Here is a 12,029-nt window from a genome sequence, read left to right on the forward strand (position 1 = left end):
AATAGTTAATTTATAATGTTTAACAAGAGAGTAGCATAGCAATAAAGCAGGTGGTATATTTCCAGTGTGTTTAATAGGCCATATTCATTGTTTGTATTTTTTAAGTCTGTAATTTAATCTTTTCAAAGGTACTTTGATAGTCTGATAAATTTGCTGGACCTAAATGTTGCTTTCTGGATTAGAACTCTTTTTAGTATATTCTAAAAGAAACAGAGGGCAAATCAAACCATTTGATGCTTGTTTTATATGATAGAAGAACAAAGACTATTGTGAGCTAAACAGATCTGGCAGTGCTATTTTTCCCCAATAGTGAATCAATCACAGACAGTTATCATGTTTTAGCTTTTATGATCCTCTTTGGTATGTAATTTCAACTTCAAATTGTCTGGTTAAAAATAAATCATGTTGAAATATTTATCCCCTCCTATATGCAAAACATCATACTCTATAGGGGTAGGACAAAAAAGGAGTAGTATGATCTAAATCCTCAAGGATATAATTAAAAAGAAAAATATATACATAAATAACTATAATATAAAATATAGGTTGTAAATTAATATTAGCATGGCAGTGTGTCATAGGAATACTGAAATAGCAGAGCTTCCAGTGCCAAAGATTTTTATCTTTATAAATTAGAAAAATCATTTCAATTCCAGCAAATGTATTCCAGTAAACATTACCAAAAATAATAATTTAAGGAAAATATTTGTACTTTTATAATAAATGTTTTATGTATGATGGGTAATTGATGTTTTTTATATTTTTAGGCCATGAATATTGTGGTTCCTTTCATGTTTAAATATGCTGTAGACAGCCTCAACCAGATGTCGGGAAACATGCTGAACCTGAGTGATGCACCAAATACAGTTGCAACCATGGCAACGGCAGTTCTGATTGGCTGTATGTGTGATTCTTTAATCTGTCTACAGGTGTTGACTTTCTTCAAGAAGGTTTCATCATATTTGAGCAGATGACCTTTTAACTACAAATACAACTTAGCATTTTGGATTTTTATTATTTTATGTGAGATTTTTTTTGATCTGTTTTCAAAAATTCATTGTATGATATGCTTTGCAAAACTTCTGTGATATGGCAGCATTTTCCATGTTTGAGAAAAGGATAATATAAAGCAAGACATTAAATGCATTGCCACCATCTTCAGTAGACTTTTTATAAGATACCTCTCTTAAGAAAGCCAGTTCTTTTCTCACTGTTAATATTGAATGAAAATAGCTAATTAATGATCTATGAACATTCGTGCTTTGTTAAAATATACTCAGTGACCATGACAAACAAATACAATTTGAAAATAATAGAATGTTCTGTCAAATGTAATGGGGCCCCATACATTTGAAAGGACATTTTATAATACTTCATAGCAGAAGCAGGGGCTTGCTAAAAGCACTTGACTCTTCAGCATCTAAGCCTTTCACATTTGTTATTTGAGAGAATTGAATTAGATATTGTGCACTTACCCACAATGAGGCCATCTGGGCTATTTCTACATTAAAAGTATTTTAATTGGAAAAAAATCTTTCAGCATCTGAAATCTAGGGTCAAATAACATGGAAAGGGATTCATGATGATGAAAAGGTTAGTGTTCATTAGAGTAGATGAGCTCTAGGCTTCTTTTAGTGTAAATATTCTGTGTTATATTTATTTATTGGATGAACTGTTCATTGTACAAAGATTTCCTGCAGCCTTGTCACTTACACTACTATGATTCTAACATTTCTGTACCCCCCCCCCCTTTTTCTTTTGTTATGTTAGATGGCGTATCAAGAGCCGGAGCTGCCTTTTTCAATGAAGTTCGAAATGCAGTATTTGGCAAAGTAGCACAAAATTCAATACGAAGAATAGCCAAAAATGTATTTCTCCATCTCCACAACTTGGATCTGGGTTTCCATCTGAGCAGACAGACAGGAGCTTTATCTAAGGCTATTGACAGAGGAACAAGGGGCATTAGTTTTGTCCTCAGTGCGTTAGTATTTAATCTTCTCCCTATTGTGTTTGAGATGATGCTTGTCAGTAGTGTTTTGGTAAGTAATACAGTTTTCATAGTAAGCTTTCATCTTACAGTCTTATTAATAGCAAGTGAATATTTGAAACTGTTATGCTTCTGCATACCATGATGCCAGAAAGATTTTGTAGTTTGTTTCATTATTTTGCCACAAGCATCAAAGGACTGTCTTTATTCTCTGTTATTCTTTTAGACACCTAGACCATTGATTAGTGCTTCTAATGGTTTTTTTCCTCCCAAGAATCTTGTATGTCACATATTGGATTGATGTGCTCAGAATTTACATTTCAATTTATGGATCCTAACATGTTAAAACAATGTAATCTTTTACTTAATTCCTTCTCTTTAGGCTTAAACTGTTTCAGTGTTAGAATTTGATGGTATAATTGTAGCAGTACCATTTGACTTTCTTTTCTTGTTAACTTGAGTGAATGTCTAGGTATTTGATTATTGATTAAGGTAACTTGTAAGCATCATAGTTTTTATAAATATCCTTTGACTGAAATTTGCTGCTGTGGTGCTTTAAAGTGAGAACATCAACTTTTTTAAAAAAATTGTTTCGTTTTATTGTTTTTAAAACAATAATTATAAGAAAAGGAATGCTTTGTGTTATCTGAAGAAGTGCATAGTATTTTAAATAACACTTTCAATGAAAGCAATAATATTCTCTACAGGCTTTCCATTTTGCTAAGTTTGAGACTTAAATGAAACTGCTATAACCAGTTATAATTTTGGTTCAAAGTATAATTAACCATGATTCATAATCATATTTTACTAAAATAACTATTTTTGCATTTTTATTTTACATGATAGAAAATGTTGCTAGAGTTTTTTACATACATGATAAATCTCTCACTTTTCTTATTTATTGGTAAATGATGAAAGTCAAAGATCATTTAACCCCTTCTTGTTATTTCTCTTGACTTCTTTTTCAGTATTACAAATGTGGTGCCCAGTTCGCATTGGTAACCCTAGGAACACTTGGTGCATATACAGCATTCACAGTTGCAGTTACACGGTGGAGGTATGCTAGTCCCCAGAGGCTAGTCAAGAATGCAGAAATTAGTTACACTATAGCATATGTTTCATGCTGTGTAAATCTTTGTCTTACAGAACTAGATTTAGAATAGAAATGAACAAAGCAGATAACGATGCAGGTAATGCTGCTATTGACTCACTGCTGAATTATGAAACTGTGAAGGTAAGCTGTTTAAGTATCCGGCTGTCTGACTTTCACACCAAGATTTAGTGGTCGCCATAAGGATATCAGATTAGAATAGGATCTCTCGGTACGATGAAATACATTTTTCTTTTGTTTAGGAATGTGCTGTCTTTCCTCTTCAGTTTTTATTTGGAAATATCAGAATTTTACCTTCTGAATTAGTTTATAAATGATCATAAATATGATTAGCATCCTGATTACAAATGAATATTAGCTAATTAAGCTGATGTACAAGTTCTTTTATCCTTCAGAGTGCCTAGTATAGTGTTTTCCCTCAATTATTTCATTCATTTTTACATTCATTAGCTGAATAATTGCTGAATTCCTCTCATGCAGAAAGCACTATGCTAAGTGCTATAATGGGAGAACGTAGTAAAAGTAGACCACAATGTCATTCTTGACTTCCCGTGATGTCATAGTATGCTAGAAAAGCAAAGTAAGTATTCAGATGACGACGCATCAAAAAGGCATGATCTGGTGAGGGCAGTGGCAACTGGGAATTCCAGGCATCGGGATGAGGATTTGTGAAGGAAATGTCACAAATAGAAAGCATGTTTAAATAATAAGTTTTAGGTTCCAATTGATTAGGTACTAAATGGTTATTGAATTTTGAATATAATCCTTTATTTGAAAACTTTCAGAAATACTGTAATCTAATATTGAAAACATATATACATATGTATATATATATACATATATATACATACAGATAGCCAGACATATATATATTTCTGTTTTTATTTTTAACAATTTCATACATGTATATAATGTATTTTGATTTTATTTACCTTCCCCCCCACACTTCTCTTCTCATCCCCTTCCCACTCCTGCTGACCCATTTTTTTTCTTCAAAGTTCAATTTTATATAGGATCTGTAAAAGTTATCTATATATCAAATGTAACAAAATTTATACCAATTACATAAAAGAGTATTTATTTGGATTCATCCATAGTTACTATTTTTATATATTTGTAGTATTTTAATAATGAAAAATATGAAGCACAAAGATATGATGGATTCCTGAAGACATATGAGACTGCTTCATTGAAAAGTACCTCTACTCTGGCAATGCTGAATTTTGGCCAAAATGCTATTTTCAGTGTCGGATTAACAGCTATAATGGTGCTTGCCAGTCAGGGAATTGTGGCAGGTAATGGGCCTATGGGTATCACATTTAGAGAATATTATAAATGGGTTAATGGAAAGAATAAATGTTTTGTGTTCATTGTAAAGTGTGTTCAACCCAATATTTAGCCATTTTAGAGTGTTTTTCTTTTCCTATCAGAATGTATTTTATTGATAATTCTTTTATTTCCTTTTGGTTAACACTGACTTACTCATTGAAAGTAAGAATTCTAGTTATGCATTTGATGGCTCTGTAACCTGATGCTTTAGGAGAAACATTTTTTTAAAAATTAACCATGTAATTTTATGATACCTTTAAAAAATGTTTTTATTAATTTGAGATAGCAACCTTTTTAGTATCTAATGTTTTTAATTTTTCTTATAGACCTGGAAAATAATGGCATTAATTTACTGTTTAGTTCAAAGGACTTGTTTTATAATCACCAGTATCTTTCTTGTAGTTTTTTCATTTACAAGTAATATCTGGTGTGACATTAATATCATTATTTTGGGTCATGAGAGTCATTCACTCCAAATTTTAATATATGTTCTTTTACAAATTTTCTTTTGTATACTGTACAAGAAGTGTTTACTTATGCCTTAGAGGAAAAACAGAAATATTTTTAACCTTCTACTTCTATCATTACTTAAATCATTCTTTTTGTATATTAAATATAGCATATAGGTATGCTTTTCCCTTTCCATACAATGTACACCAAGTTCCTACCTTACTTACTTCATGCATTCATAAACTGTACAATTTGTGTCAGTTTAAATGTTTCTGATTATGTATACTTAGAACTATTTGTCATAGAAATTGGCTCTAAAACTCTGTCCTAAACTGGGAACATTTATATCATGTCTTTCTTCTTCTGATTGTAAACTAAGGTGCCCTTACTGTTGGAGATCTAGTGATGGTGAATGGACTGCTTTTTCAACTGTCATTACCCCTTAACTTCCTGGGAACTGTATATAGAGAGACAAGACAAGCACTCATAGATATGAACACCTTGTTTACTCTGCTCAAGGTAGACACGCGGATTAAAGTAAGTAATGCATATTCAGATGCCTTTTCAAAAGAACATGAATGCTGTGTCGTGAACATTGGGTTGTTCAGGAACAGCTGTTCTCAACCTGTGGCCGTGACCCATTTAGGAGATCGCAGACCAGATGTCCTACATGTCAGATACACAATAGTAGCAAAATTACAGTTATTAAGTACTAACAAAATAATGTTATGGTTGGGGGTCACCACAACATGAGGAACTGTATTAAAGGGTTACAGCATTAGGAAGGTTGAGAACTACTGTTCTAGAAGAATATTTTTGTATCACTATGTTAGACAAACAAGTTCTTTACCATCATTTCTTCCCCAACTCCTCACCATGTTCCTAAAATGTTCCTAGCAATTGAAATATATAGGAATTTCTTATCCACATATTTTTATGCAGTGAAGAATGAAAAAAGAATATGGAAGTAGCCTTATTCCATTTACATAAACCTCCTTTCCCACAATTTTCCTTTTCTGACTGTTAATTAAAAACATTGTATGCAGAGCTTACTCTAAGTAGTATATTAAGTTGTTTTTTGTTTTTTCTTACCTGCTAGGACAAAGTGATGGCACCTCTCCTTCAAATAACACCACAGACAGCCACAGTGGCCTTTGATAATGTGCATTTTGAATACATCGAAGGACAGAAAGTCCTTAATGGAGTATCTTTTGAAGTCCCTGCAGGAAAGAAAGTGGCCATTGTAGGAGGTAGTGGGTCAGGGTGGGTAATTTAGTTATTTATAAAATTCTACATTATTGATGTGTAATTCTGGATGTGAATTTTTATCATAGGGAAATAATTAACTGTAGTTAAATGGAGCTTCCCTAATGACAACAGATGCTGATTAACCTTTTTTCCTCTCCAATTTCAGAAAAAGCACGATAGTGAGGCTGCTGTTTCGCTTCTATGAGCCTCAAAAGGGTAGCATTTACCTTGCTGGTCAAAATATACAAGATGTGAGCCTGGAAAGTCTTCGGCGGGCAGTGGGAGTAGTACCTCAGGTATTTAAAACAGAATATAAGTCTTAGAGGGGTGACGTATATATTAGTATAATCATTTGAATCTAAGGAGTCAACATATGCTAGTGACATAGTGTTAGACCTTTCAAGTGAAATTCTGCTTTTTTTGAAACAGTGGATCACCATATAGTCCTAGCTGGCATATGTAAATCAAGCAGTCCTCACAGTGTCCACCTACCTTAATCAAGCAGACATGGAGTCTAATCCGAGGTCTAAGACCAATCACTTCTGTGGGGCTCATCTCAGTTTCCTCATGATAAATAGATACTATTTATTATTATTATAGTCTAGAGAATACACATATACACACGCCAAGCACAATACTCACAATATATATGTTCAGAAAATTAAAAGTAACTTTAAATAGCTTTTAACATATTAAGTTTATAATTACAAAGTAGTTACTCTACCAAACTTAAGTTTTAAGCCTTATTTGCTCTTCGCTATGAGACATACAGTACATGACTCATTGTAATAATTTTAAAATGTCTAGTAAATGCTCTTGGGCCAGGAAAGGAAATTTAAAGTAAAGCCTGAGAAGACAGGAAATAGATAGCCTTATAGGATGTGTGGTTTGTTTGGTTTTTGGGATTTTTTAAAAGATTTATTTATTTATTTATTTATTTATTATATGTAAGTACACTGTAGCTGTCTTCAGACACTCCAAAAGAGGGCATCAGATCTCATTACGGATGGTTTTGAGCCATCATGTGGTTGCTGGGATTTGAACTCAGGACCTTCAGAAGAGCAGTTGGTGTTCTTACCCGCTGAGCCATCTCAGCAGCCCGGGTGTATGGTTTTATCTTGAAAATCTATAAAGGAATCAGAGACTCTGCCTAAATGGTAGAGTACGTGTCTGATTCATAACACCAGTATCAGATCTCTGGGAGCACAGATCATATGGGGAAAGGAGAGGAGAAAACCTGTAAGAAAGTCATCAGGAAGGATGTGGCAATCACACATGAAATTCCAGCACTTGGATAAGGTAGTTGCCTTCAGTTTGAGGCACACACCCCAAAGGTCCCCAAGTACTCCAGCATATGGCACTCCTTTCTGTCCTGTGTTTTCCTGACAATTCCAGATTTTAGTGAGTATAACACTAGGGAAATTGTTGAAATCCCACTCCTTTTCATATGCTCTGCTTTTGGTGGTAGAGTGCATTGTGAGCCCAGAAACCTGTTTTTTAATATTCATCTTAGATGACTCTGATAGATAGAAAGACAGACAGACTGACCAACCGACTGACCAACCGACCAACCAACTAACCAACCATGTTTGCCAAATGAACTACATTCTGGGCTGTAACCTCACTGGGTTCTGTGTTCTAATTCATATAAGTCTAATTCTGCTATTCCATTAGACTATATAATAGTTTCTCTCATTCTTTTGAAAATAAAACATTAAATTCACAAAAGAAGAAAAGCTGTCCATCCTTATTGGAGACATTAGTAATATAAAATTAAGTGAAAATGAAATAACACTTTTAGTTTAATCACCTTGATAAAGATTTTGAAATGTAGGATATCAAGTTTAGACACAACTCTGTGAAATGGGAGTCTTGCTCTTCTGAGAGAAGTATATAGCTTTCATAAGAAAATTAACAACACATATCAAGTTCTGGGAACGTGTCCTAATAGTTCTGCTTCTAAGAAATTTTAGTAAAACATTAAAAGGTACAACATGTGTCTTTACATAAACTGTTCACAACAACACCATTATTTATAATAGTGAAAAGTGGATCCCATATAAGTACCCAATCTGTACCCCATTGAAGCTTGAAGTCCTACAGGAGCAAGTGATATGTAGCCATTTTAAATCATTAAGTTTTCCCAAATTACATTGTTGTTGTTTACTTGACATACACGGGTATTTTGCCTGCATGTAAGTCTTTGTACTATCAAGTGCATGCCTGGTATTGAGATCAGAAGAGAATTTTGGATCCTTTGAATCTGGGGGTACATATGACTTGACTATATACTGGGAATTGAACCCAGGAAACCCTCTAGAAGAACAACCAGTCCACTTAACCCGAGGGCTCTTAACCAGTAAGTTATTTCTTGACACCAACATTAAAGTTTTAAAGAATATTGAGTATTGTGCAGTGTGTCATTACAAAGTTTGCTGAAAAATAGCAATCAAAATATTCCAGCTATACAATATAGATTAACACTTGCAAATAGAGAAAACGATGGAATAAATATTAAAGCATTAATGTTTTCTAGATGATAAAGTAATATATTATTTAATTTCTTAAATTTATAAAATTTATTTCTATTTATAAGTTGCATACCATGTTATAAGATACCTATAGATAGAAATGTGGTTACTTAATAAAATGCTCACTTAAATAAACTAAATTAACAATTGCTCTATATCCCACAGTTACCCATATTTACTGTGTGCAAAACATTGTGGAAAACTTCCATTTGTGTTGTGGTTTGGGGATAGGGTCTCACTCTCTAGTGCAGGCTAACATCAAGCTTATGGCGCTCCTACCATTCTCTGTGCTAGGATTACAAGAGTGGACTGCCATACCTTTTAGTTCATTTTCATTTTATCCAATTCTCTTGTATTTTTCTTTTTTTCAGTTAGCATTTGTTAATTTTTTCAGAATATGAAATAAAAATACTTCTGTGTGTAGAACTTTGAGTTTATTTGATACCAACTCAGTATGTCAAATTTATGTTAATAGTAGATATATAAACAACTAGAAAAATTTTGAAATAATATCTGAAGTTCTGGACCTGAAATGTAAAAGACCTTATTGGGTTTCCTAGTAAATATTAACAATTAGAGCCATTCAGAGACTGATAAAAAATAGATGAATACTCACTTGAAATAAATTATCTTTAGTATGCTATGTTAGAACAAGTTGAGCTATTAAATGAAAGCTTGCAGTGGACTTCCTCTAAAAACATACAAACATGGTGAACAAATTATTTGTTCTCTGAGTTTCAAGTCCAAAGTAAAAGCTTCTTACAAATGTATGGAAATATATTTAACCTCATCAGTAATTAAGGATATGTGAATGTAAACAAAAAGCCCATTTCACTCTAAAAGTCACAGCAAGTGAAAATGTGTAATAACCTGGGTTGCTAAAGATGCGGAGATCTAGAAGCCATGCATACCATTGAGTACAGAGCATGCATGTACATTACTAGCTACATTTTCAGGATAGCTAAGCAATAATATTATAGGGTAAACATAAACTTGACCTTTGACCTTTGACCTATCAGTTGACATGTTGAACTCCATGCATAAATACTCAGCTGTGTAAAGCCATTTATAAAATGCTATTTTACTCCAACATGTTAATCACATTAATGTACATTAATCGAGGAATAAGTAAATTATACCTGTTGTATGAAATATATAACCATTTAAAACAATGAAGTATGTTTCTGTTATTCAGAATGGACAACTCCATCATATGTTAAATTCAAAAAGCTATTTATAAAATAATTTGTGTAAACTGAGTTCCCTTGAATTGAAAAAGCATATGGTCAAGCATATAAATGTCTAGAAATAAATCTGGAATGAACACAAGAAGTCAGATGTGGTAATTAGGTCCACAGAGGGACCTGAGATTTCAGGACCCTCCTCAAATTAAAGGGCTTGCCATAGTTTGATATTTACTATTACCTTGTGTCTTTAAATATATATGTGTATACAAGCACACACATGTGTCTATATAAATCTGCTTCAGGATGCTGTCCTCTTCCATAATACGATCTACTACAACCTCTTATATGGAAACATCAATGCTTCACCTGAGGAAGTATATGCAGTAGCAAAATTAGCTGGTCTTCATGATGCAATTCTTCGAATGCCACATGGATATGACACACAAGTAGGAGAACGAGGACTCAAGCTATCAGGTAATCAAAGATTTTAAATCTTTTACTTGTATATTCTATTCAGACTTAATTATTGGGAGTACTTATTGACAGAAGTTCAGGTGTATTAGTGGTAATGTGAAATCCATAACCCTTATATTTAAGGACAGCAAAGATGTTACTCACCTGGAAAAGAGAAAAAGTAGAGTTAAGTAGATTAGTGCTGAATAATGTATCTCTCATCTCATTTCCTAGGTTGGGCTTAGTTCTTTAAAACTCCCACTTATAGCCGGCGTGGTGGCACACGCCTTTAATCCCAGCACTTGGGAGGCAGAGGCAGGCGGATTTCTGAGTTCGAGGCCAGCCTGGTCTACAAAGTGAGTGCCAGGACAGCCAGGGCTACACAGAGAAACCCTGTCTCGGAAAACCAAAAAAAAAAAAAAAAAAAAAAAAAAAAACAAAAAACAAAAAACCTCCCACTTATGAATCATAAATTTAGATATTCATGATTTCATGTTCTTAAGTTTTTCAGTTTCAAATATTAGATTTGTCTTTTGCTTTGTTGACTCTTTGCTACTGGAATTTTTATCTAAGGTTGTTGCATATTGAAATACTTGTAATATAAAATAGCATATGGGGCTGGAAAGATGGCGCAGCAGTTAAGAACACTGAATGCTCTTCCAGAGGCCCTGAGTTCAAATCTCAGCAACCCCGTTGTGGCTCACAACCATCTGTAATGAAATCTGATGCCCTCTTCTGGTCTTTCTGAAGACAGCTACAGTGTACTTATGTATAATAAATAAATAAATCTTAAAAATAGCATATGATAGCCGGGCAGTGGTGGCACATGCCTTTAATCCCAGCACTTGAGAGACAGAGGCAGACGGATTTCTGAGGCCAGCCTGGTCTACAGAGTGAGTTCCAGGACAGCCATGGCTACACAGAGAAACACTGTCTCGAGAAAAAAAAAAAAAACAGAAAACAAAAAACAAACAAAAAATACATATATATGATAAACATGTTTCTGGTGAGAATAATTTGAGAATAAAAGTTGTTACTTCTCGTTATCATTTATTTCACTGACATGAATCAGATTCATTAAGATTAAATTTGTATTTCAAGGAATATAGTTTGTCAAAGGATATCATATATAGAATTAAACTTAACAATTCAGTAAAATGATGAGTGATAAAGAGTTGATGTAAATGTTGCAAGTATAACTTGATGGTTTTAATCAACAAAAATGCTAGAAACAGAATAGTCTTGTATTATATTTTGTTAAATTAACCTTTTTCTTTTCCAGGAGGAGAAAAGCAGAGGGTAGCAATTGCAAGAGCCATTTTGAAGGATCCCCCAGTTATTCTCTATGATGAAGCTACTTCATCACTAGATTCAATTACTGAAGAGGTAAATAACAATGAAAATAACAAAACGTTTCAGTACAATATCTGCATTACTTATGTAGTGGTTCTCAACCTTCCTTCCTAACACTGCAGTCCTTTAATACAGTTCCTCATTTTGTGGTGACCGCCAACCATAACATTATTTTCATTTCTACTTCATAACTGTAAATTTGCTGTTAAGAATTATAATGTAAAGATACAATGTGCAAGATACCTGATATGCAACCCTTGTGTTAAGATCGTTCAAACCCCAAAGAGGTTATACCTCACAGGTTGAGAACCACTGACTTCATGTTTTGATTGAATTTTAGTAGGAAAATACCTAACCTCTTCTCCTATACAGCAAGTGTT

The 12,029-nt window shown here is 33.4% G+C and overlaps 1 protein-coding gene across 1 annotated transcript in view; it reads left to right on the forward strand.

Annotated features, from left to right (window-relative positions):
* The window catches only part of Abcb7 (ATP binding cassette subfamily B member 7), a 135,811-nt gene that overhangs the window by 110,633 nt on the left and 13,149 nt on the right, over positions 1–12,029 (forward strand). Inside the window, exons 5-14 of the mRNA XM_021152859.2 lie at positions 768–900; positions 1,771–2,039; positions 2,956–3,044; positions 3,134–3,221; positions 4,219–4,393; positions 5,257–5,414; positions 5,977–6,140; positions 6,292–6,421; positions 10,146–10,317; positions 11,579–11,682. Of these exons, the coding sequence (XP_021008518.2) occupies positions 768–900; positions 1,771–2,039; positions 2,956–3,044; positions 3,134–3,221; positions 4,219–4,393; positions 5,257–5,414; positions 5,977–6,140; positions 6,292–6,421; positions 10,146–10,317; positions 11,579–11,682 (1,482 nt within the window). The remainder of the gene's footprint in view (positions 1–767; positions 901–1,770; positions 2,040–2,955; positions 3,045–3,133; positions 3,222–4,218; positions 4,394–5,256; positions 5,415–5,976; positions 6,141–6,291; positions 6,422–10,145; positions 10,318–11,578; positions 11,683–12,029) is intronic.

The sequence above is a fragment of the Mus caroli genome, unplaced genomic scaffold, assembly GCF_978045245.1.
Source record: "Mus caroli unplaced genomic scaffold, Mus_caroli_1 scaffold_5, whole genome shotgun sequence".
NCBI lineage: Eukaryota > Metazoa > Chordata > Mammalia > Rodentia > Muridae > Mus > Mus caroli.